The 26,066-nt window shown below is 37.3% G+C and overlaps 5 protein-coding genes across 5 annotated transcripts; all 5 read left to right on the top strand.

The window, feature by feature from the left end:
- The first annotated feature begins 9,911 nt into the window (after window positions 1-9,911).
- On the top strand, window positions 9,912-12,686 carry LOC129953521 (uncharacterized). Its single transcript, XM_056066764.1, has one exon. It carries the CDS (start codon window positions 9,912-9,914, stop codon window positions 12,684-12,686), a length of 2,775 nt encoding a protein of 924 aa, XP_055922739.1.
- A 501-nt stretch (window positions 12,687-13,187) lies between these two features.
- Window positions 13,188-15,033, top strand: LOC129953520 (uncharacterized). The gene is made up of 2 exons (XM_056066763.1): window positions 13,188-13,568; window positions 13,717-15,033. Exons 1-2 carry the CDS (start codon window positions 13,188-13,190, stop codon window positions 15,031-15,033), a joined length of 1,698 nt encoding a protein of 565 aa, XP_055922738.1.
- Window positions 15,034-15,637: 604 nt separating this feature from the next.
- Window positions 15,638-22,400, top strand: LOC129953522 (uncharacterized). The gene is made up of 2 exons (XM_056066765.1): window positions 15,638-15,861; window positions 21,414-22,400. The coding sequence occupies exon 2, from the start codon at window positions 21,544-21,546 to the stop codon at window positions 21,970-21,972; it is 429 nt and encodes a 142-aa protein (XP_055922740.1). The 5' UTR covers window positions 15,638-15,861; window positions 21,414-21,543; the 3' UTR covers window positions 21,973-22,400.
- Window positions 16,851-19,625, top strand: LOC129953519 (uncharacterized). The gene has a single exon (XM_056066762.1). The coding sequence runs from the start codon at window positions 16,851-16,853 to the stop codon at window positions 19,623-19,625; it is 2,775 nt and encodes a 924-aa protein (XP_055922737.1).
- A 1,358-nt stretch (window positions 22,401-23,758) lies between the features above and the next one.
- On the top strand, window positions 23,759-24,460 carry LOC129953518 (uncharacterized protein K02A2.6-like). Its single transcript, XM_056066761.1, has one exon. The coding sequence runs from the start codon at window positions 23,759-23,761 to the stop codon at window positions 24,458-24,460; it is 702 nt and encodes a 233-aa protein (XP_055922736.1).
- Window positions 24,461-26,066: the final 1,606 nt, after the last annotated feature.

Below are 26,066 nucleotides of genomic sequence, written 5' to 3'. Positions count from 1 at the left end.
TTATAGAAAAACGGACTGTTGGATTTTTATAAAAAAATTTACTGAATGTCGAATGTCTGTGAGATAAAATAAGTTTGAAGCCAATATTTTTTATTCTTGAAAAGATATTTGAGTCGAAATTCAATTCATACCAACTTTGAGTAATGTTTTTTTAAGTTTTTACTGTCAATTAAATTTTTCTCAAAATGTAACCAAACTTTAAAAACGTTATTTTTCGTTGCATAAAAATGTTTTTGAGGTAAAATAATTTATTAGTCGTAAAATTTTCAGTGTAACAAACTTTTTTTTCAGTTTTCTTGATTTATAACCCACTCGATTTTCTTGAGAGCCCTTTCTGCATCTTTCTGAATCTCACATAGTCTAGTCGCTCAAGGTGCCGTGTTCTCTTCTCTGTTCATTTATGGGCTGAGTAGTGTGTGATGTGATGTAATGTCACCATTTTCAACTCGACAAATCGGACCCTCTACAATAACTTACTGTGGGAAGTTAATAAATCCTCTTTGAAAACCCTTAACGTTTTCAACTGTAAAGTAATTTGTGGATATCCGATCTTCGATGATGCACAATAAATGTGTTAAAAGAAGACGTCATGTTTAATGTCAAAATCTAAGCAAAGTATTGACGCGTAGGTTTTATTAATTTTGCCGCCCAATTTTCCGTTTAATTTTGAAATTTGGAGTAAAAGTCAAACTGCTGACAGCTGCCATTTTTTTTTTTGATTGAAATTAGCAAAACTTTTCGTAATTGGGACATCCTTGAGAAATGTTTGGCCCTGTTGTACACGAGTAAATCTGTGCAATGTATGTTTCAAGTTTTATACCAACATTATCAATGCAAAGTGGATTAAGAACGTTCTAGGGCCTTAAAATCCCAGCCATATAAAGTCCACTCCTGCCTATATGACAGCCAAACCATGACCTATACTTATGGTTCACCAATATACACTTTCTGTATCGTTTTATTTTTTCTTAGACGTGTCAAGAATTCTTAAGATGTAAGCAAAGTAGAGTAGCTTTATCGATGAGAGGAAACTTTTTCTGGACACCTAACCGCACAAGGACCACCAAATGTGTGTGATTTATATAAATAGCTATATTCTATCACCAAAGGATATCCTTTTGTATATAGAAAACTTTGAAACAAAATATCATTAAATAAAAAGAAATAATATGTTGTTAGATTTTATGTGAATGTGATGAGTAGTTTTGCGAGAAGGGTGTACATTTAATCGAGTTAAGTTTAGGGCTTTGCATTTTTTTGAAAATATTTAAATCAGATTTTCAGTATTTTCAACAGTTTTACAAAGAATAAAAACGTAATTTTTCTTTTTTTTAGCATGATTAAAGCACAATACTTTTGTAATTTATTTATAAGAGCTAATTTAAAAAATCAAAAATTTTATATATCTAAATAAATTATTATAAATCTTTACTACAGATACGAGAAGTTCATTTGCATTAAACACAGATTTGGGATTCTATACAGTTGCGCTTTTAAATATTATATCAAATGTTATAAAGGTACAAATATCTATATTAAACAATTTTGAATTTTACCACAAACCAACTAACCAAAGTATAGTCATAATATTTAATTATACAAACATAGTAATTCATATAAGTAGAATTAGCAAGCGAGGGATGTTGTAGTCTCCATTATACAAATGGCATTTTATATTACTATAAACTAATATTTGACAGGGGGAGAAGTTCTGTATTCTACACTTTAAAAAAATCAATTGTTTAATTAGTTAACTTTGCATGCAAAGTTTTTTAACACTGAGTCCTTACGTTCGGGATATCTCTTTACGTTGGTGCTTAGTACCTCATTTAAAGATTGGGTTTCAACCTCAGTGGAAAGTCGTTGGGGGTAGCAAACGAAAGAGGGGGTGGAGAGGTGTTTAAACTTAGGCACCTCTCCTTATCCAAATGGCAGCGGAGGAATTCCCGAGATTGAATCAATGGTGGCGTCTACAGTTCCAGTGAGGCTAAACTAAAGTGAACAATTTATAGGGCTTTTACGACTTATTCGGAGCCCAGGCTTATAAGAAGCGGGGTGTTCGGTTACCCGTCCTTGGAGTCATACTAACGATCCGGCCCTCCAGGTTGGGGGTTGTGCCGTTGGGGTGACTTTCTGGCCACGTAAAAGCCTCATAGTTGCGAAACACCAACAATCCTAGGATACGGATTACTGTTGACAACCAACGCAAACGAATAACTTGAGCTATAGGTGCATCAATAAGCACCTCATGACCATACGCATCAAGTCTAAATTCGGCGACATTAGACTGATATGTGCGCACGCCCCCACAGAAGAGAAAGACGACAACACCAAAGACATGTTCTTCGCGCTCTTAGACAAAATATTTGAGCAGTGTCCTACCTATGATATTAAAATTGTCCTGGGCGATTTTAATGCCAAGCTGGAAAGGGAAACATCTTTGGACTAATAATCGGAAAAAACAGCCTGCACGACAACACTTCCGACAACGGATTCAGGCTCATAGATTTTGATGCGCGGCGAAACGTCAACATCCACAAAGAAACTTGGAGTTCTATAGATCAACCAGATTGATCATATTGCGATCGATGCCAGACACGCTTCCGATCATTTATGTCCGAACTTTCCGAGGAGCAAACATTGACTCGGACCACTACCTCGTTGTAGCCAAAGTAGCACTTCGGATTTCCAAATCCAAGGCAAAACAGGGTGGTGCTGGGAGAAGGTACAACGTCGAACGGCTACAAACGCCAGAGATCGCCCAATCCTTTTCCGACCGAGTTACAAGTAACCTCTCTCGAAGTTCTCTGCCGCTGAGCAATGGAAGCACCACTTCTGCCGACTGTTTAACGGCGACGACGAACCGAATTCCGATGTTAGGCAGGATGATCCATAGACGACGAAAGCCAACAATCCCGTCCTCACGACTAAGACGAAGTAAAGATTTTAATGCCGAGCTCTTTAAAGCTGGAAATAAGTTGGTAAGAAGCATGTAACAACTTATTTGTAAGATATGGTCGGTAGAAAGCATGCCCGATGAATTGAACTTCAGTATTGTTTGCCCAATCCTGAAAAAAGGAGACCTTTTAAACTGCACCAACTATAGTGGAATCACTCTACCTAACATCGCTTACAAAATCTTCTTTGCCGTAATATGTGAACGTCTAAAGACCATCGTAAACAAACTGATAGGTCCTTATCAGTGTCGTTTTAGACCAGGAAAGTCCACAGTCGATCAAATATTCACAAAACGGCAGAACCTCGAAAAAATCCAAGAACACCAAATCTACGCCCACCATCTTCTCATCGATTTCAAGGCCGCATACGACAGCATCTACATGGACGAGCTGTATAGAGCCATGTCTAGTTTTGGCATCCCTGCCAAACTCGTCCGTTTGTGCAGAATGACCATGGAGAATTCACGCTGCTTAATAAAGGTTGGAAACAACTTAACAGAACCTTTGGATGTCAAAAAAGGTTTAAGACAAGGTGATGCGCTGTTATGCGATTTTTTAACATCGTACTTGGAAGAATAGTGCAGAAGTCACACGTCAGCACCAGAGGCACAATGTATTAAAAGTCTGTCCAATTACTAGCAAATGCTGATGACATTGACATAATCGGAAGAACTCAGCGTGATGTCAATGGGGCTTTTGTCAGTATTGAGGCAGAGAGAGGCGGCAAAATTGGTTTAACGGTTTATGTGTGCAAAGCAAAGTACATGCTGTAGTCAAGAGAGGACTTACAACACCGAACGTCTCGATCAAATCGTCACCATCGACAGACGTAACTTTCAGGTAGTCAAGGACTTCGTCTAGCTAGGCTTCGCTGTAAGTGAAGAAAACAACACCAGCGCTGAGATCAAATGAAGAATATCTCTTGCTAACCGCTGTTTCCTTGGGCTAATGAAAGCACCTTGGGTCGCTTCGAGAGAAAAGTTCTTCGTGTGATCCACGGTCCCATATACATCGAGGGGGAATGGAGGAGAAGATGGAACGACGAGCTGTACGGGCTGTACAGCGACGTAGACTCAGCCAGAAGGGTAAAAGTCCAACGACTAAGATAGCTGGGTCACGTAGAGCGCATGGAAACCAATGCTCCGGCCCAGAAAGTCTTCGAATCCACACCCACAGGACAGCGCAGTAGAGGAAGACCGCGGATCAGGTGGAGCGCACAAGTGGAAGGTGACCTCACCCAACTTGGAGCGCGAAACTGGAGACATCTAGCTAGGGACCGAGTTAGATGGAGAAGTATGTTGGGTTATTCCCTAGTTCACACGGGACTGTAGCGCCACCTTAAGTAAGTAAGAATGAAAACCTATTTTTTTTAAGCATGAATTGCATTATTTACTACATCACACTGGAAACCTTTCTCAAAGCGGGAAAACATTTCTTTTACTTTGATAGTCTGAAGATTGATTTTGAGCTTTGAAAAATGAAACTATTTTATGGAGTGAGCTTTTTTGATGAGTATGAAACTTAAAGTTGGGAACACTGTTTACACTGACGACCATTTTGTCATGTGGTTTTTCAACATTGATTGACTGACATCTTAAAAACGGTTCCCATTTGTACAAAAATATTTTGAAAGTTTTTTTTTTTAAGTTCAAAATACTTATTTCACGAACTTTTTTTTAAGCTATGAAGCTCGCTCTTGGTTGAAAGAATAAGCCCTGAGGAGTATGTTCAGACAGCATTATATTAAAAAACAAAACTGACGGTTTGGTGAGATTCATGTATTGATGGAATAATTGGTTAGAACATCTTAAATAACGATACTAACCAAAACGTTACAGTCAAAAATGACAGCCATGATTACTGAATTTTTCATTCATTGAATGAACACTCACGATGTGCAGGAAATGTGGTTTCTACAGGACACATGCAGCGCAAAATTGCACAAATACCTTTATTAAAACGTTTGGTAACTTCATAGTTATACGTTATGGACCCGAAAATCGGCTTATAAGATCGTGCTATTGATGCTTTCTCAAACTAGCCGTTCGGATTCGGCCTTAAATTGTAGGTCAGTTTGATCCCTGACAACTGTACTTGCACACAGGAATAGTTGAGAGTTGTAAGTCACAAGGCCCTGGTTCACAACAGACTGTTGTCTTTCTCTTCGGGAAGGATTTTTCTTCGACCGTTGAAAAATTATTTCTCAACAACGGTTTTATGTCAGAATCGAAAAGAGAAGCAACGTATTACTGCTGTATTTGAAAATTATCAGCAATTCTTAAACTTAGTTTTCTTTCTTAAGGAAAAAATAAGCAAACAAATTGCAAAACCAACAATTTTCTGTAGAAAAAAGTAACTTTTAAAATTGATTTAACAAAATTGTTTTTGTCCTTATAAGGGAGTTTGATAATTATTTTAATGATAATTTAAAAAATTGTATTTTATTTCCATTTATTTTGTATAACAACAACCAACGAATCAATTAAAAACAAATTGTCTGTTCAATTAAAACTTTGAGTTTCTTATTCGTGTTTTAATCAGTGTAACAATCTGGCAATCCACCATCTCACACGACCAACCAACCAGACAGTGACATGGGACAAGGGACATAACTCCCCAATTTAAATATTCGCAAAATGTATGAATGTATAGAAATCAAATTATATGTGGAATTTTATTCCATTTAATTTGTTTTTATATATTTGATTCGGGAATGCCTGAGGAATAATTTAAAATTTCGTTACTCCAAATTACTATTACAGATTTAATAAACATATTGATATCATAATATCAATAAAATTCCCCCTATCCCGTTTCACTGTAAGTGAAATGAAATCCATGACGGATGATGGTTGCGAATTTAAACAAACACTTGAAATTCCAGAATTTAGTATGCAAGATCAGGTCACAACATAAGCCGAAGCCCTACCTCGCAATGAACCTCGTTAATATATGAAATAGCAACCGCTGGCGCTGGCAATTGACTGGCTGGCTGTCGGTAACGTAGCGTGGGTAAATGCGGGCTAGACCATTTGCATGAGTGGAGTAGAGTGTATTGTAGTGAAGTGAAGTGAAGGGTTGTGATTTGTATGATTCAATAATGAAGTCACTTGTGTGCCTATATCGGTCGGCCGTCCATACCGTCCAAACCTTCCCGTCCAGCTTCGATGCTACATTTGGCTTGTTTTCCAATCGAATTGGCCAATTAGTATCGCAAATAATGCCTAATTAACCATACTTCATTGCGAATGCTAATATTTGGTGAGGACGAAGGAGGTTATGTACCTACTCTTAGTCCTTGCAGTTCCCAGCCCCATCAGATCATCATTGATGTTCGATGCTTCATTGATGCAAATAACCAATTCGATTAGCGATTCAGTATATGTTGTGCGTTCTCCTCCTGCCCATCCATCCGGCCCCAGCATCAGCCATCGTCATCATCATCAGTGCGACAAGAGGGTTAGCATTACATTTGTGGCTAACTGCTGGCTAAGGGATGACGTATAAGTTCCAAATGATATGCGTGAGGTTGCGATATGCCCAATATAGAGTAGCTTTTCATAGGTTTTAAGGGATGTATATCATCTATTTAAATTTATATTTGTTGGGTTTTTGTTATACTATTTTGTATCTACCTAGATGTAGACTTAAATAGTTTTGGGATAGTCGAAACTCGAAATATTTGTTGATATTACAACATGATACTTTCAAACAAGCGAATTAGGCGTATACCTGGTTATATGAGAATATGAGTTTACCTGCAGCTTAATATCATCAAAAATAAGTTTTTCTATATTGTGAAAGTTCTTTCGTTCATTCAACTTTAAAGTTGATTTAGAAATAATGAAATTTATAATTAAAAATAAGAGATGAGTTTTGGCATCTTTGCAGCTTAATGTTTTTTTGAAGTTCTCCCATTTTTGATTTCAAAGACAAATACCCAGCAACATCCGGAAAAGTGTTTGCAATCATGTTTCTTTTAATCGAACTTATACAACAGTCTATTAACTTCACATCAGAGTTTGGAAGTAAAGATTACTTTTCGTAATTGATTTAATTCAATTTCATATCAATTACAAGTAATTAGTAATTGACTTTTTTTCTACAACGATTACAAACGTTATTGTTGTAACAATACCATATCAGACTATGTACTATAATTATATTACATGTGTAAATGGTAACACTTAGCCTATGTACTATGTTATAGGACATAAACATTTATTAAAGCCAGTTGATTATCATCCGTCGTTCACTTATCATTTATCTCGTATCACATGGTGTCAGAAGTTCGGCGTTTTAATCAAATAGTAATTAATTCGCGATAAGGCTACTTATAACACATATATCACTTACGAATCCGGTATTAATATCAAACCTACAAAACCATTATGAATAAAAAACCTGCTGAAATACAAGATGCTACTCTTATGTCTGTCTTAGAACTTGACGCGGTAGACATTTATAATTCATTCACGCTTACTTCAGAAGAAAGCAAAAGTTTAACCGTTCTAACTTCTAAATTCGAAGAACATTTTGCCCCCAAAATAAGTATCACCTTTGAGAGATACGTTTTTAATAAAATGATACAAAACGAAGAAGAGCCTTTCGATGATTTTTTTACGCACATTAAAAATTAGGCTAAAAAAATGCGAGTTTGGTACATTGCTAGATAGCCTAATACGTGACAAAATTGTTGTCAGCATCCATAGTGACGCTATTCGAGAAACATTATGAGAAAAAGCAGAGGTATCATTAGATGATACAGTTAAGATTTGTAGGGCAAGTGAAATAGCGGCGAGTCAACTCAAAAAATTACATAGAAACGAAGAAACAGTACATGCAGTTACTAAATACAAAAAAAAACGAGAAAACGAGGAAGCCGATAAATAACCAAAAAGGAAATGAATTTTATTGTCGAAGGTGTGGAACTACTCACTCACGAAAAAACTGCCCAGCATTCAACAAAGTTTGCAACAAGTGTGGATTGTAAACATGGTTTTTGGCAAATCAGAGTAACAGATCGAACGAAAGGTTATCTGACTATGGCTACATCTTGGGGTAGAGTGTCGTTCTTGCGTGTTCCTTTTGGTCTTGCTTCCGCCCCAGAAATCTATACCAAAAGTTCATGACTGATTTCTAAGAAGGCTGAGAAAATACAGAGTGTTGGAGCCAATCAAATCATCAAAAAATATTTACTATTAATAACTATCTTAATTTGTATTTGTACTTAAACCATTCAATTACTATTAAACTTGCTTTTATTTTCATTCAAATTAAGCGCCTAAATTATACCAAACGCCATAATTTTTACATTTGAATTCGCCCTAAAAATTGTATTTTTAAATTTAACGTAACTTCTCTCTTGAACTACTAGAAAAATGTGTGTATAAATAGAAGCTTATACATGAAATAAAAGCTTCTTCTTGTATTAAACCCTGCTGGGAAATCACTGTCTTTTTCTTTTGAACGTCGCTCGCTATAAAGACTTGTCATTTTCGCATATTTCGCTACCGTTAATTAGTTAACGCATCAACCAGGATCGAATCTATCTTTTGTATAGAAAAGAACACATATAGAGATCCCGGGTTGACGGTCAGCTTGATCGTTCATTTTTTGGCGCCCAACGGGTTAAAAAGTAGAAATCCACGTAAAAAACAGTATAAGACATTATACTAGTGTTATTTGAAAAATCGTCCATTTATATATATATATATTGACAAAAGAGTGTTAAAAAACTATAAACTTCATTAAAAACTATACATATAAAAAGACATTGAACATTTTATCGTCGCGCTTCGGTTTCGGTTTCGGTTTCGTGAGTGCATGGTGCAGGTGAAAATTGCAAGGACAAACGAGAAGCAAAGTCCAGGAAAAATCCCAGCAACATCCCCAGAAGGAAGAAACCATAAGAGAAGCTACAAAAAAAAAATTGTGGAAGATAAGTATTACATCTTCCACCAAGGTACGTTTGTCCAATTTTATTCTAATGTGCGTTGCTGCTTGACAAAAATCTAAAAATCAAACACATAAAACGTCTATCCTAAACTAATTAAAACAAAAACGCACCTTCGATATAAAAAGGACAGAAAAATTGCTTATATTTAAACTAAATACCTACATATATATTCTACATACATATACATATTTATCGAACAACATATCGCAAATTTATTTAAAATACAAATTCAAAATTAAATCTACAAATCATTTAAAATCAAATAGTCTTTTAATGTCGTAATTTTGCTGCACAATCGTTAGTGCTTTCATTAGATTAAACTTGATATAATCCACAAGAGAAATACACGATCCACAACATAATCTAAAAGTGGATAAGCTTTCTCTTACTTTCGAAATTCAAAATTCTTTTTAATCGCCGCCTACCCACCACCACACCATTCATTTATCGTCGTTTCGCTCCATTCGATCTTAAATTCGCGCTTACCTGCTGCACCAGTCATAAGCTTTCATCCACAATTTCGGTCCATAGTATACACACCTTATTCGATTACAACTTGCTCTCAGTGCATCGATCCTCATTTCGCCCACACATCATCACCCATTGAACTTGGTTGTCAACATCGTCAACGTCGTCGTCGTCGCGGGAGATCTTGCTGCATGATCAATGCACTGAAAGTGCTTTTGGTCAAATTGGATTTTTGTCGCTGATTGCAATAAAATTTGATTCGCTTGAACTTAACGTTTATTTTAAAATAAATTCGCTACTTGCTATAACTCAACGAAAATATTTTTAACTTCCACAATCAATCTTTTGAAGTTGATTCGCGACGGGATTTAAATTGTTCAGACAGATTTTGTTGGGAGAAACTAATCTTGAGCAGGGTTGCCAGCTAGTGTTTTTTAATAGGGAAGAACGAATTTAATTGATTTTCATTTAAAATTAAATCGTTTTAATTTCTACTGTCGCTCTTCGAGAAATAGTTATATTTTAAAATGACTGAACCAACTCTCGATGAATTGAAACAACAGCGTGCTTCAACCAGGGGAAGCATTACCCGTATTAAAAATATCGTGGAATCCAGTTCAAACGTCTTAACTGCAACTGAGCTGGAGTGCCGCCTTGGGATTTTAGAATCCTATTTCAAACAAATTTTGGTTTATCAAACAAAAATTGAAGTTTTAGTTCCTAATGACACTAGCAGAGGCGAAATAGAAGATTTATATATCACGGCAAAAACAAAAATTCTTTCACTTTTGGGAACAAATAGGCGGAGTAGTGTTGCAGATATGACTTTAGGTATTCCACATTCAACTAGCCATCTTCCGAAACAACGTTTACCAAGGTTCAGTGGGAAATATTCGGATTACAAGAATTTTATAAATTCTTTTAACAATCTTGTAGAAAACGATTCAAGTTTAACAAAAATTGAGAAATTTAATTATTTGTTGTCGTGTCTGACCGATCAAGCTCTTGGTACGGTTAAGGCCTATCAAGTTACAGAAGATAATTATTCGAAAGCGCTTCAAAGTTTAAAGGATCGTTATGATAATGACTGTCTGATCTTCTTAGAATACATTTCGCAACTTATTGAATTACCAAAGGTTTCAAAGGCTTCTTCAGTTTCGTTACGGAGTTTAGTGGACGATATTTCTGCACTATTCAGTTCCTTGCTTTCGATAGGTTCATACGAAAATATATGCAATGCAATTATAATCCACATTGCCATATCAAAGGTGGACCAAGACACACAGTCTAAATGGGATGAGCAACTTGACTACAGGAAGTTGCCTGAATGGAAGGAATGTGCAAGCGTGCTCAACAAACGGTGTCAGTTCCTGGAGGCTAGAGATAGTAAACAAAGTCGTTCGGATTCAACTTTAAAACCAGCCATCAAATCAAGGCCAACTTTCGTGAACCATCATCGACCTCAAACTTCGCTAGCTGTTAGCCAACGATCCTGCACTCATTGCGGAGACAAGACCCATTTGATTACAAGTTGTAAAACTTTTCTCGAGCTGTCGGTCATGGATCGCTTTTGGAAATCCAAAAAATTAGGTCTATGTTTGAATTGCTTAGTTAAAGGGCATAATGTTTCTAGGTGTCCATCGCATTTTAGGTGCCAAGTTTGTAAACAACCACATCATAGTCTTTTACATAGAAATAAAACAGATCCTGTTATTGTTGGTACTGATGCTCAACAACACACACCTCAGCCAACTTCGTCAGCTGCAGTGCACTCGGCACTGGAAAGGGAGCGTATTCCTGAAGGGCAAGTCATACTGGCAACTGCTTTAGTTCTCGTAAAAGATGCATCAGGAGGTTTTCAGTTGGTTAGGACTCTACTTGATTCAGGTTCTCAGGTAAATTTTAAAAATGAGAAATTCGCTAACTCACTTGGACTACAAAAGGACAAAAAGGTAGTGGACATCATAGGAATTGGTACAACAGAAACAAAAACAAAACATCAAACACAAACTACAATTCGCTCAAGATATTCCAATTTTGAAATAACTCTTGAATTTTTAGTCGCCCCATCAATAACTGGATATCAGCCTGAAGCAGCGCTTAATGTTAGCAATTGGAATCTTCCGCTGAACTCAGAGCTTGCCGATGCGAGTTTTAATCAACCTGGTCAAATAGATTTGTTGTTAGGGGCAGAAGCATTTTTTGAATTACTCGAATCAGGTCAAGTTAAACTGGGCGACGGACTGCCGTCATTGCAAAAAACAGCTCTAGGATGGATTGTATCGGGAAGATACAGGACAGAACTCAACAACAAGAGAAAATCATGCTTCATCAATTCAAAAGAAGATTCACTTCATAGATACGTTGAAAAATTCTTTGAACTAGAAGAGATTCAGGATCTTAAATGCAAATGGTCTGAGGAGCAAACTGAATGTGAATATCATTTCAGAAATACTGTGGAGGTTCTTCCAAGTGGTCGTCTTATGGTTCAACTGCCTTTGAAGAAAGATCCTTCTTGTCTTGGAGCTTCTTATGACATCGCATTTCGAAGGCTTTTATCTCTTGAGCGCAGATTATCTAAAAATACAGCTTTGAAAACACAATATGTCGACTTCATGAAAGAATATGAGTCTTTAGGTCATATGTCGCTAGTATCCAATCCAAATCTTGAACAAACTCATTATTATTTGCCACATCAATGTGTAGTACGTCCTGATAGCGTGTCTACAAAATTACGCGTAGTTTTCGACGCGTCTTATCGCACTTCTTCGCAAATTTCCTTAAACGGAATCCTCATGGTCGGTCCTACAATACAGAATGAACTTCTCATCACACTACTTCGTTTTCGATTATACAGATATGCCTTGACTGCAGACATAGTCAAAATGTATCGACAAGTCTTGGTTCATCCATCGCATAGAAGTTTGCAATACATTTTGTGGAGAGAAAATCCACAAACTCCTATAAAAACATACCAATTAAACACCATCACATATGGTACTTCATCGGCTCCGTTCCTGGCAATTCGTTGTTTGAAATTCTTGGCAGATACCAACCAAGATCGCTTCAGTTTAGGTGCTTCATGTCTTAGAACAGACTTTTATGTGGACGATATGCTAACTGGGGCAGACGATTTAGAACCGTTAACTCGCAAAAGGAATGAAGTAGTCGCCATCTTAAATCCTGCTGGATTAGAGCTGTCAAAATGGAACAGCAATCATTGTTCCTTGATTCAAGAAGCTACAAGAAAAGAATTTAAGCTTACCGAATCAAACCTTACAAGTACTTTAGGTATAGCTTAGAATCCTAGTACTGATCAGTTCAGTTTTTCGTACAAACCGAACCAAACATATACGAGGTATACTAAAAGATTGATTCTCTCACTTGCGTCTTCACTTTTTGATCCAATGGGTTTGCTTAGTCCCATCATCATTCGAGCAAAGATAGTTCTCCAGCAGCTTTGGATAGAAAAGCTGGATTGGGATGACTCCATTCCAGAAGCAATCGAAGCAGAATGGCGTCAATTCATCAATGATCTTCACTCACTACAAAATTTGAATGTTCCTCGATATGTTTTTTTTGAAAACAAAATAAGTTGTGAAGTCCATGGTTTTGCAGACGCGTCAATGAAGGCTTATGGGTGTTGTATATATTTGCGAAGTTTAGATTCCTACGGGTCAGTAAATGTGAAGATGTCAGTCGCAAAATCTCGAGTTGCACCCGCAAAAAAGAAACAACTTCCCAGACTTGAACTTTGTGCAGCACACCTTTTATCGAAACTCTGGGTCAAAATTCAAAAAATAATGGATACAAACTACTTGAAGGCGTACTTTTGGACTGATTCGACAATCGTGTTGCATTGGATTTCTACCCATTCGTCGAAATTAAACACGTTTGTTGGAAATCGAGTAGCGGAAATACAGGATACGACAAAAGAGGTGGTTTGGAGACATGTTCCAACACACGACAATCCTGCAGATGTAGTTTCGCGAGGATGCACGGTAGATGAAATAAGAAATTCCATTTGGATTGAGGGTCCATCATTTCTGGCCAAAGCAGAAGAAGAATGGCCATCCACAGCAGAAATCGTTTTTTCTCCAGAAGAAGTTTCATTAGAGAAAAGAAAAACAGCGCTGAGCTGTCAACAGCTCAAACCAAACTATTATCTTGACCTGATAGAAAGAGTAAGCTCGTATACAAAACTTATACGAATCTTCGCATACGTCAATAGATATCTCAATCTTCGAGTATGGAGAATGCCATTTCCAAGTGAATACCTGACAGCTTACGAGCTAGAAAACTCGCTTAAAATTATCGTTTATACAAAAGAAGTATTTTTCGCAAGAAATTGCAGCAATCAATGCAAATAAATCACTAAAAGGTTCTATTAAATCCTTAAGTCCGTTCATCGAGGATGAAGAGTTAAGGGGGATTCGTTTGTTAAGAGTCGGAGGCCGATTAAAGCATGCGAATATCCCAGAGGAAAGCAAACATCCACTTTTACTGCCAAAGGATTGCAATTTCACCAAAACTCTCGTCAGACATCTTCATCACTTAAATTACCATGCTGGTCCAAAGGCTCTTGTTGCTTTGTCGAGACAAACCTTTTGGATTGTTAATGTTCGTGAGGTAGCACGATGGGTCGTCCGAAAGTGCCCACACTGTGCCAGGTACAGGCCAAACCTATTCGAGCAGGTAATGGGAGATTTGCCTGCAGCTAGATTAACCCAATCTCGCCCATTTTTATGTTGCGGGGTGGACTTTTGTGGTCCAATATACACTTATTACAAAATTCGTGGCAAGGTGCCATACAAAATATATGTGGCTGTCTTTGTTTGTTTTTCGTCAAAAGCAGTCCATTTAGAAGCTGTGTCTGACCTTTCAGCTGATGCCTTTATAGCTGCCTTAAAAAGGATGATAGGTCGTAGAGGTCTCCCTAAAACCATTCATTGTGACAATGCCACAAATTTTGTTGGCGCGCAGTCAAAATTAAAAGAACTGCGCGATATGTTGTTCAAACGTTCTATTCAAGAAAATATTATAAATTTCTGTTCTAATGCTTCCATAAACTTTCATTTTATACCCCCCAGGGCACCTAATTTCGGTGGAATTTGGGAAACGGCCGTAAAAACAGCAAAAGGCCATCTTTATCGCAGTCTCGGCGGTGCAAAACTAAACTTTGAAGAGCTGACAACGGCACTGGTAGAGATCGAGGCCATAATGAACTCCAGGCCAATTACTCCAATGTCTCCTGATCCCAACGATCTGGAAGCGTTAACGCCAGCTCATTTCCTAGTTGGGTCTTCTCTCAGAGCGATTCCGGAACCAAGTCACGAAGTGTCTGACATAAGCCATCTGGAAAGGTGGCGTCGAATCAATGCCGTAAAAACCCACTTCTGGAAGCGGTGGTCATCGGAATACGTCCTAGAACTCCAAAATCGTGCCAAATGGACAACTTCAACTCCAAACCTCGAAATTGGTAGTCTCGTCATAATCCATGAAGATAACTTGCCACCCCAAAAGTGGCTTATGGGAAAAGTCGTAAAACTAATCAAGGGTCCTGATGGTCATGTACGTGTAGCCGATGTTAAAACGTCACGAGGAGAGTTTCGAAGGCCAATTCGAAAACTAGCAGCGATACCGTCTTGAAAGGAAGTCCTTTCAAAGGAGGCGGAATGTTGGAGCCAATCAAATCATCAAAAAATATTTACTATTAATAACTATCTTAATTTGTATTTGTACTTAAACCATTCAATTACTATTAAACTTGCTTTTATTTTCATTCAAATTAAGCGCCTAAATTATACCAAACGCCATAATTTTTACATTTGAATTCGCCCTAAAAATTGTATTTTTAAATTTAACGTAACTTCTCTCTTGAACTACTAGAAAAATGTGTGTATAAATAGAAGCTTATACATGAAATAAAAGCTTCTTCTTGTATTAAACCCTGCTGGGAAATCACTGTCTTTTTCTTTTGAACGTCGCTCGCTATAAAGACTTGTCATTTTCGCATATTTCGCTACCGTTAATTAGTTAACGCATCAACCAGGATCGAATCTATCTTTTGTATAGAAAAGAACACATATAGAGATCCCGGGTTGACGGTCAGCTTGATCGTTCATTTTTTGGCGCCCAACGGGTTAAAAAGTAGAAATCCACGTAAAAAACAGTATAAGACATTATACTAGTGTTATTTGAAAAATCGTCCATTTATATATATATATATTGACAAAAGAGTGTTAAAAAACTATAAACTTCATTAAAAACTATACATATAAAAAGACATTGAACATTTTATCGTCGCGCTTCGGTTTCGGTTTCGGTTTCGTGAGTGCATGGTGCAGGTGAAAATTGCAAGGACAAACGAGAAGCAAAGTCCAGGAAAAATCCCAGCAACATCCCCAGAAGGAAGAAACCATAAGAGAAGCTACAAAAAAAAAATTGTGGAAGATAAGTATTACATCTTCCACCAAGGTACGTTTGTCCAATTTTATTCTAATGTGCGTTGCTGCTTGACAAAAATCTAAAAATCAAACACATAAAACGTCTATCCTAAACTAATTAAAACAAAAACGCACCTTCGATATAAAAAGGACAGAAAAATTGCTTATATTTAAACTAAATACCTACATATATATTCTACATACATATACATATTTATCGAACAACATATCGCAAATTTATTTAAAATACAAATTCAAAATTAAATCTACAAATCATTTAAAATCAAATAGTCTTTTAATGTCGTAATTTTGCTGCACAATCGTTAGTGCTTTCATTAGATTAAACTTGATATAATCCACAAGAGAAATACACGATCCACAACATAATCTAAAAGTGGATAAGCTTTCTCTTACTTTCGAAATTCAAAATTCTTTTTAATCGCCGCCTACCCACCACCACACCATTCATTTATCGTCGTTTCGCTCCATTCGATCTTAAATTCGCGCTTACCTGCTGCACCAGTCATAAGCTTTCATCCACAATTTCGGTCCATAGTATACACACCTTATTCGATTACAACTTGCTCTCAGTGCATCGATCCTCATTTCGCCCACACATCATCACCCATTGAACTTGGTTGTCAACATCGTCAACGTCGTCGTCGTCGCGGGAGATCTTGCTGCATGATCAATGCACTGAAAGTGCTTTTGGTCAAATTGGATTTTTGTCGCTGATTGCAATAAAATTTGATTCGCTTGAACTTAACGTTTATTTTAAAATAAATTCGCTACTTGCTATAACTCAACGAAAATATTTTTAACTTCCACAATCAATCTTTTGAAGTTGATTCGCGACGGGATTTAAATTGTTCAGACAGATTTTGTTGGGAGAAACTAATCTTGAGCAGGGTTGCCAGCTAGTGTTTTTTAATAGGGAAGAACGAATTTAATTGATTTTCATTTAAAATTAAATCGTTTTAATTTCTACTGTCGCTCTTCGAGAAATAGTTATATTTTAAAATGACTGAACCAACTCTCGATGAATTGAAACAACAGCGTGCTTCAACCAGGGGAAGCATTACCCGTATTAAAAATATCGTGGAATCCAGTTCAAACGTCTTAACTGCAACTGAGCTGGAGTGCCGCCTTGGGATTTTAGAATCCTATTTCAAACAAATTTTGGTTTATCAAACAAAAATTGAAGTTTTAGTTCCTAATGACACTAGCAGAGGCGAAATAGAAGATTTATATATCACGGCAAAAACAAAAATTCTTTCACTTTTGGGAACAAATAGGCGGAGTAGTGTTGCAGATATGACTTTAGGTATTCCACATTCAACTAGCCATCTTCCGAAACAACGTTTACCAAGGTTCAGTGGGAAATATTCGGATTACAAGAATTTTATAAATTCTTTTAACAATCTTGTAGAAAACGATTCAAGTTTAACAAAAATTGAGAAATTTAATTATTTGTTGTCGTGTCTGACCGATCAAGCTCTTGGTACGGTTAAGGCCTATCAAGTTACAGAAGATAATTATTCGAAAGCGCTTCAAAGTTTAAAGGATCGTTATGATAATGACTGTCTGATCTTCTTAGAATACATTTCGCAACTTATTGAATTACCAAAGGTTTCAAAGGCTTCTTCAGTTTCGTTACGGAGTTTAGTGGACGATATTTCTGCACTATTCAGTTCCTTGCTTTCGATAGGTTCATACGAAAATATATGCAATGCAATTATAATCCACATTGCCATATCAAAGGTGGACCAAGACACACAGTCTAAATGGGATGAGCAACTTGACTACAGGAAGTTGCCTGAATGGAAGGAATGTGCAAGCGTGCTCAACAAACGGTGTCAGTTCCTGGAGGCTAGAGATAGTAAACAAAGTCGTTCGGATTCAACTTTAAAACCAGCCATCAAATCAAGGCCAACTTTCGTGAACCATCATCGACCTCAAACTTCGCTAGCTGTTAGCCAACGATCCTGCACTCATTGCGGAGACAAGACCCATTTGATTACAAGTTGTAAAACTTTTCTCGAGCTGTCGGTCATGGATCGCTTTTGGAAATCCAAAAAATTAGGTCTATGTTTGAATTGCTTAGTTAAAGGGCATAATGTTTCTAGGTGTCCATCGCATTTTAGGTGCCAAGTTTGTAAACAACCACATCATAGTCTTTTACATAGAAATAAAACAGATCCTGTTATTGTTGGTACTGATGCTCAACAACACACACCTCAGCCAACTTCGTCAGCTGCAGTGCACTCGGCACTGGAAAGGGAGCGTATTCCTGAAGGGCAAGTCATACTGGCAACTGCTTTAGTTCTCGTAAAAGATGCATCAGGTGGTTTTCAGTTGGTTAGGACTCTACTTGATTCAGGTTCTCAGGTAAATTTTAAAAATGAGAAATTCGCTAACTCACTTGGACTACAAAAGGACAAAAAGGTAGTGGACATCATAGGAATTGGTACAACAGAAACAAAAACAAAACATCAAACACAAACTACAATTCGCTCAAGATATTCCAATTTTGAAATAACTCTTGAATTTTTAGTCGCCCCATCAATAACTGGATATCAGCCTGAAGCAGCGCTTAATGTTAGCAATTGGAATCTTCCGCTGAACTCAGAGCTTGCCGATGCGAGTTTTAATCAACCTGGTCAAATAGATTTGTTGTTAGGGGCAGAAGCATTTTTTGAATTACTCGAATCAGGTCAAGTTAAACTGGGCGACGGACTGCCGTCATTGCAAAAAACAGCTCTAGGATGGATTGTATCGGGAAGATACAGGACAGAACTCAACAACAAGAGAAAATCATGCTTCATCAATTCAAAAGAAGATTCACTTCATAGATACGTTGAAAAATTCTTTGAACTAGAAGAGATTCAGGATCTTAAATGCAAATGGTCTGAGGAGCAAACTGAATGTGAATATCATTTCAGAAATACTGTGGAGGTTCTTCCAAGTGGTCGTCTTATGGTTCAACTGCCTTTGAAGAAAGATCCTTCTTGTCTTGGAGCTTCTTATGACATCGCATTTCGAAGGCTTTTATCTCTTGAGCGCAGATTATCTAAAAATACAGCTTTGAAAACACAATATGTCGACTTCATGAAAGAATATGAGTCTTTAGGTCATATGTCGCTAGTATCCAATCCAAATCTTGAACAAACTCATTATTATTTGCCACATCAATGTGTAGTACGTCCTGATAGCGTGTCTACAAAATTACGCGTAGTTTTCGACGCGTCTTATCGCACTTCTTCGCAAATTTCCTTAAACGGAATCCTCATGGTCGGTCCTACAATACAGAATGAACTTCTCATCACACTACTTCGTTTTCGATTATACAGATATGCCTTGACTGCAGACATAGTCAAAATGTATCGACAAGTCTTGGTTCATCCATCGCATAGAAGTTTGCAATACATTTTGTGGAGAGAAAATCCACAAACTCCTATAAAAACATACCAATTAAACACCATCACATATGGTACTTCATCGGCTCCGTTCCTGGCAATTCGTTGTTTGAAATTCTTGGCAGATACCAACCAAGATCGCTTCAGTTTAGGTGCTTCATGTCTTAGAACAGACTTTTATGTGGACGATATGCTAACTGGGGCAGACGATTTAGAACCGTTAACTCGCAAAAGGAATGAAGTAGTCGCCATCTTAAATCCTGCTGGATTAGAGCTGTCAAAATGGAACAGCAATCATTGTTCCTTGATTCAAGAAGCTACAAGAAAAGAATTTAAGCTTACCGAATCAAACCTTACAAGTACTTTAGGTATAGCTTAGAATCCTAGTACTGATCAGTTCAGTTTTTCGTACAAACCGAACCAAACATATACGAGGTATACTAAAAGATTGATTCTCTCACTTGCGTCTTCACTTTTTGATCCAATGGGTTTGCTTAGTCCCATCATCATTCGAGCAAAGATAGTTCTCCAGCAGCTTTGGATAGAAAAGCTGGATTGGGATGACTCCATTCCAGAAGCAATCGAAGCAGAATGGCGTCAATTCATCAATGATCTTCACTCACTACAAAATTTGAATGTTCCTCGATATGTTTTTTTTGAAAACAAAATAAGTTGTGAAGTCCATGGTTTTGCAGACGCGTCAATGAAGGCTTATGGGTGTTGTATATATTTGCGAAGTTTAGATTCCTACGGGTCAGTAAATGTGAAGATGTCAGTCGCAAAATCTCGAGTTGCACCCGCAAAAAAGAAACAACTTCCCAGACTTGAACTTTGTGCAGCACACCTTTTATCGAAACTCTGGGTCAAAATTCAAAAAATAATGGATACAAACTACTTGAAGGCGTACTTTTGGACTGATTCGACAATCGTGTTGCATTGGATTTCTACCCATTCGTCGAAATTAAACACGTTTGTTGGAAATCGAGTAGCGGAAATACAGGATACGACAAAAGAGGTGGTTTGGAGACATGTTCCAACACACGACAATCCTGCAGATGTAGTTTCGCGAGGATGCACGGTAGATGAAATAAGAAATTCCATTTGGATTGAGGGTCCATCATTTCTGGCCAAAGCAGAAGAAGAATGGCCATCCACAGCAGAAATCGTTTTTTCTCCAGAAGAAGTTTCATTAGAGAAAAGAAAAACAGCGCTGAGCTGTCAACAGCTCAAACCAAACTATTATCTTGACCTGATAGAAAGAGTAAGCTCGTATACAAAACTTATACGAATCTTCGCATACGTCAATAGATATCTCAATCTTCGAGTATGGAGAATGCCATTTCCAAGTGAATACCTGACAGCTTACGAGCTAGAAAACTCGCTTAAAATTATCGTTTATACAAAAGAAGTATTTTTCGCAAGAAATTGCAGCAATCAATGCAAATAAATCACTAAAAGGTTCTATTAAATCCTTAAGTCCGTTCATCGAGGATGAAGAGTTAAGGGGGATTCGTTTGTTAAGAGTCGGAGGCCGATTAAAGCATGCGAATATCCCAGAGGAAAGCAAACATCCACTTTTACTGCCAAAGGATTGCAATTTCACCAAAACTCTCGTCAGACATCTTCATCACTTAAATTACCATGCTGGTCCAAAGGCTCTTGTTGCTTTGTCGAGACAAACCTTTTGGATTGTTAATGTTCGTGAGGTAGCACGATGGGTCGTCCGAAAGTGCCCACACTGTGCCAGGTACAGGCCAAACCTATTCGAGCAGGTAATGGGAGATTTGCCTGCAGCTAGATTAACCCAATCTCGCCCATTTTTATGTTGCGGGGTGGACTTTTGTGGTCCAATATACACTTATTACAAAATTCGTGGCAAGGTGCCATACAAAATATATGTGGCTGTCTTTGTTTGTTTTTCGTCAAAAGCAGTCCATTTAGAAGCTGTGTCTGACCTTTCAGCTGATGCCTTTATAGCTGCCTTAAAAAGGATGATAGGTCGTAGAGGTCTCCCTAAAACCATTCATTGTGACAATGCCACAAATTTTGTTGGCGCGCAGTCAAAATTAAAAGAACTGCGCGATATGTTGTTCAAACGTTCTATTCAAGAAAATATTATAAATTTCTGTTCTAATGCTTCCATAAACTTTCATTTTATACCCCCCAGGGCACCTAATTTCGGTGGAATTTGGGAAACGGCCGTAAAAACAGCAAAAGGCCATCTTTATCGCAGTCTCGGCGGTGCAAAACTAAACTTTGAAGAGCTGACAACGGCACTGGTAGAGATCGAGGCCATAATGAACTCCAGGCCAATTACTCCAATGTCTCCTGATCCCAACGATCTGGAAGCGTTAACGCCAGCTCATTTCCTAGTTGGGTCTTCTCTCAGAGCGATTCCGGAACCAAGTCACGAAGTGTCTGACATAAGCCATCTGGAAAGGTGGCGTCGAATCAATGCCGTAAAAACCCACTTCTGGAAGCGGTGGTCATCGGAATACGTCCTAGAACTCCAAAATCGTGCCAAATGGACAACTTCAACTCCAAACCTCGAAATTGGTAGTCTCGTCATAATCCATGAAGATAACTTGCCACCCCAAAAGTGGCTTATGGGAAAAGTCGTAAAACTAATCAAGGGTCCTGATGGTCATGTACGTGTAGCCGATGTTAAAACGTCACGAGGAGAGTTTCGAAGGCCAATTCGAAAACTAGCAGCGATACCGTCTTGAAAGGAAGTCCTTTCAAAGGAGGCGGAATGTTGGAGCCAATCAAATCATCAAAAAATATTTACTATTAATAACTATCTTAATTTGTATTTGTACTTAAACCATTCAATTACTATTAAACTTGCTTTTATTTTCATTCAAATTAAGCGCCTAAATTATACCAAACGCCATAATTTTTACATTTGAATTCGCCCTAAAAATTGTATTTTTAAATTTAACGTAACTTCTCTCTTGAACTACTAGAAAAATGTGTGTATAAATAGAAGCTTATAAATGAAATAAAAGCTTCTTCTTGTATTAAACCCTGCTGGGAAATCACTGTCTTTTTCTTTTGAACGTCGCTCGCTATAAAGACTTGTCATTTTCGCATATTTCGCTACCGTTAATTAGTTAACGCATCAACCAGGATCGAATCTATCTTTTGTATAGAAAAGAACATATATAGAGATCCCGGGTTGACGGTCAGCTTCATTTGATCGTTCACAGAGGTTTCGATGGATGACGTTTTAATTCATGCTCCTGATGTCAAAGCATTAAATGTGCTAACAAAGAAAGTGCTTAAAAATCTTGATGAAGCAGGAATAAAATTAAACAAACAAAAATGCATATTTGCTACTACAAAAGCACGCTTTTAAGGCCACATCATCACATCAGATGAAATTGCAGCAGATCCCGAAAAGATTGAGTTAATAACCGAACTTCAAAGATCACTTGGTATGGCAACTTACTTAGGTAAGTTCATTCATAATTTATCCGAAATTACAAATCCAATGCTACAACTTCTTGAAAAAGATACTCAATGGCAGTGGAGTGCAGAACAAGAAGAATCCTTCAATAAGCTTAAGTCGTCTTTGTCAAAAACACCACTATTAAGATATTATGATCCGAATCTTCCAGTAAAGCTTCACGTAGATGCCAGCCAGTCGAGTGCAGGTGCCGTATTGCTACAAGATAACCAGCCAGTGGCGTATACATCGAAAGCACTAACAGAAAGACAGAAATTAGCTCCTCAGATCGAAAAAGAAGCGCTTGCGATCAAATTTGCATGTGAAAAGTTTCATGACCTAATTTTCTGAAAGCCTCTTACAATCGAAAGTGACCATAAACCTCTGGAAACGATTTTTAAAAAGCCTATACACAGCACTCACATGCGTTTACAAAAACTCATGCTCCAAGTTCTTCAGTATCAACCAAATGTAGTTTATTTGAAAGGAAAAGATGTACCTGTCGCAGACACACTCAGCCGTGACTGTCACAAACCCAAAAAATACAGAAAAAGATGACGAGCTAGAAGTGCATGAAATTCTACAATTAACAGATATAACAAAAAACGACTACAAGAAGCAACAAAGAACGACAAAAATCTACAAATTGTTTTGCAATACGTAAAATCTGAGTGGCCTGATACAATTCACCACGTTCCGAACTAGATTAAAAATTATTGGACTTTTCGAGAATCGCTCAGCAGCAATTATGGTCTACTCTTCAAAGGATCCAAAGTCGTCGTTCTAGATGACATGACATGAAGAAGGAGATCATGCATAAAGTCCACCAAGGTCATTTTGGCATTGATCGGACACTCAGCACGCGAACAACTTTTTTGGATCAAGATGACGACCGAAATCACGAAATACGTTGAATCCTGCAGTATTTGTCAAAGCCAACAGTGTTCTCAACCGAAAGAGCCAATTATTATCAAAAAGATTCCTAAGATAGCTATTCCGGTTACTTTGATTTTGTTAAGTTAAAGCAATCATCCAGCGCAGAAGTCATATTCCAACTCAAAAAGATGTTTGCCGTCCATGGGATACCGGTCATCTTGGAATCGGACAATGGTCCAAAATTTTCCTCCAAAGAGTTTAAAGCGTTTGACAAAAAATGGGACTTAACTCATCAGACCTCAAGCCCGAGGTATCCAAAATCCAACGGTCTTGGCGAGAGATTCGTCCAGGTGGAAAAATCCCTACTTAATCAGTGCCACGAAGACCAGTCGGAGGTTTATCTTGCTCTACTCAACTACCGCAACACACCTCGAAGCAACGATTTGTTATCGCCCAATCAACGTTTGATGAGCCGAAGAACCAGAACAAATATACCATCCAGTGAACAATCGCTTAAACCTAAGGTTGTACAAAACTTACAACACAACCTTATTGAAGCCCGGAACAGAAGCAAGTTCTATGCTGATAAGGGAAGTCACCAAAAACAACCCTTTCAACCCGGTGAAAAAATCCGCATTCAACAACCTAATCGAAACTGGATCTCTGGCACTGTTGTAAAACCAGCTAACACACCACGTTCGTATATGGTACAAACAGACGATGGATCAATCTATCGTAGAAACAGCAGCCATTTGCATAAGACCATCAGAGCCACCGTCGTTCCTCAAAAATATGTAATGATCGATCCAACAGCTGATAAGACAACAACAACAAGTTCTACAAGTTATGTTGAACCAGCTCCAACGAACACCTTAGGGTCTAAACCATAGGTAGGTCACCAGGTCTCGAAGAACAGTGAAACCTGTTGTAAGATACAATCCATGCAACAAAATTTGATTTCTTTTAATTTTTTGTTATAAAACTTGAATTTCATATTATTTTTTTTTTGTTAACCTTTACATTTTAAACTTTTATTTTTGAAAAATGTTAAAAGGAAATAACTTTTATTTTTGAAATATACAATAAAATAAGAATAAAAAAAATGAATTAAATAATTAAATTACAATTTGAAATATTTTATATTTATTTGTATCTTTTATAAGATTAGTATTATTTGTATTATATTATGCTAAAATTAATTTTCCACCCAATTCAAATTAAACTAAAATTATAAAAAGGGAGATGTAACAATACCATATCATACTATGTACTATTATATTACATAAATGGTAACAATTAGCCTATGTACTATGTTATAGGACATACACATTTAATAAAGCCAGTTGATTATCATCCGTCGTTGACTTATCATTTATCTCGTATCACAACTGTAATAGAACGCACATGCGTTTTAATTACTTGTAATTTTAGTTGAAGAATCATACATTTCAATTACCAGTTTTAGTTGTGATTAAAAGAAAACACATACTAATTTTACATGTATTCAAAAATTGTACATTGTTTGTTTAAGAAAGACACTTTTAAGTTACATTTATGACAATTAATTGAATGTATAGAAGTTATTTATTCAAAGCAACAGACTAAGAACAAAACATTTCAGAAAATCACTCTAAAAGTTATGAAAATAACATTTAATAATATTTTTGTATAAAAATTACTGCTTTCTTTGATTACTTTTATTTTCAATTACATTTTTGTAATTAAATAGCAATACACTAATGGTTTTCAATTATATGTAATTTGTTGTTGAAATTCTTCAATTACCTTTAAAAGTAATTGAAAATGTTATTTGTTATCATTTACTACGTTACAAGGAGATTTGAATTGATTTTTCCACCCAAATCAAATCGAAAATATGTTTTTAAATGGTGGTTATATTTTAGGGGCGTGCTCCCTACCAAGTCATCGCTGCTGCTTTGAATAGTTCGGTAGCGATATGCCATCAGCTCCAGCAGCTTTGTTTGACTTAAGTTAAGATGTAGCTATCTCCACTTCGTCAAGGTCGGGTAGGGGGAATTATTTATCTGCGTCGTCGGGGTTGAGTGGTTCTATCTCCCTTACAGCGGAATTCGGTTCGTCATCGCCGTTATATAATTTGGAGAAGTGATTTTAAATATTCTCAGCATCGACTGCGGTTCTACTACTATATTCCCCTGATCGTCTTCACAGGCTTCGGTTCGTGGCTGGTACACTTGGGAGATTTTTTTTACCTTTTGGTAAAATATGCGAACCTCATTCCTGTTGTGACATCCCTCTATCTCCTCGATCGCGAGCTTCTCATGCTCTCTTTTTTTCCGTCTAAGAAGCCGCTGTTAATTTCTCCTCTTCTGCTCGTAGAGCTCGCGAGCAGCTCTAGTCCTTTTGTGCAGCCCCGTTTTGTATGCCTCTTGTTTCGCTACGTGCGCTTGCCGGCATTCGTCGTAAAACCAGGGGTTTCGCTGTTATGGCCATTTGAAACCTAACGCTTCAAAAGGG

Source organism: Eupeodes corollae, unplaced genomic scaffold (assembly GCF_945859685.1).
Source record: "Eupeodes corollae unplaced genomic scaffold, idEupCoro1.1 scaffold_962, whole genome shotgun sequence".
NCBI classification, from domain to species: Eukaryota; Metazoa; Arthropoda; class Insecta; order Diptera; family Syrphidae; genus Eupeodes; species Eupeodes corollae.
This window is presented reverse-complemented; position numbering and strand designations above follow the sequence as displayed.

Bases quoted from the DNA above. Each gene is read 5' to 3' on its own strand.
- LOC129953520 (XM_056066763.1), top strand. From the start codon at position 13,188: ATGGATACAAACTACTTGAAGGCGTACTTTTGGACTGATTCGACAATC. The intron at 13,569-13,716 runs GTAAGCTCGTAT...ATACAAAAGAAG, and splicing joins ATCTTGACCTGATAGAAAGA to TATTTTTCGCAAGAAATTGC.
- LOC129953519 (XM_056066762.1), top strand. From the start codon at position 16,851: ATGACTGAACCAACTCTCGATGAATTGAAACAACAGCGTGCTTCAACC.
- LOC129953521 (XM_056066764.1), top strand. From the start codon at position 9,912: ATGACTGAACCAACTCTCGATGAATTGAAACAACAGCGTGCTTCAACC.
- LOC129953522 (XM_056066765.1), top strand. From the start codon at position 21,544: ATGAACTCCAGGCCAATTACTCCAATGTCTCCTGATCCCAACGATCTG.
- LOC129953518 (XM_056066761.1), top strand. From the start codon at position 23,759: ATGTTTGCCGTCCATGGGATACCGGTCATCTTGGAATCGGACAATGGT.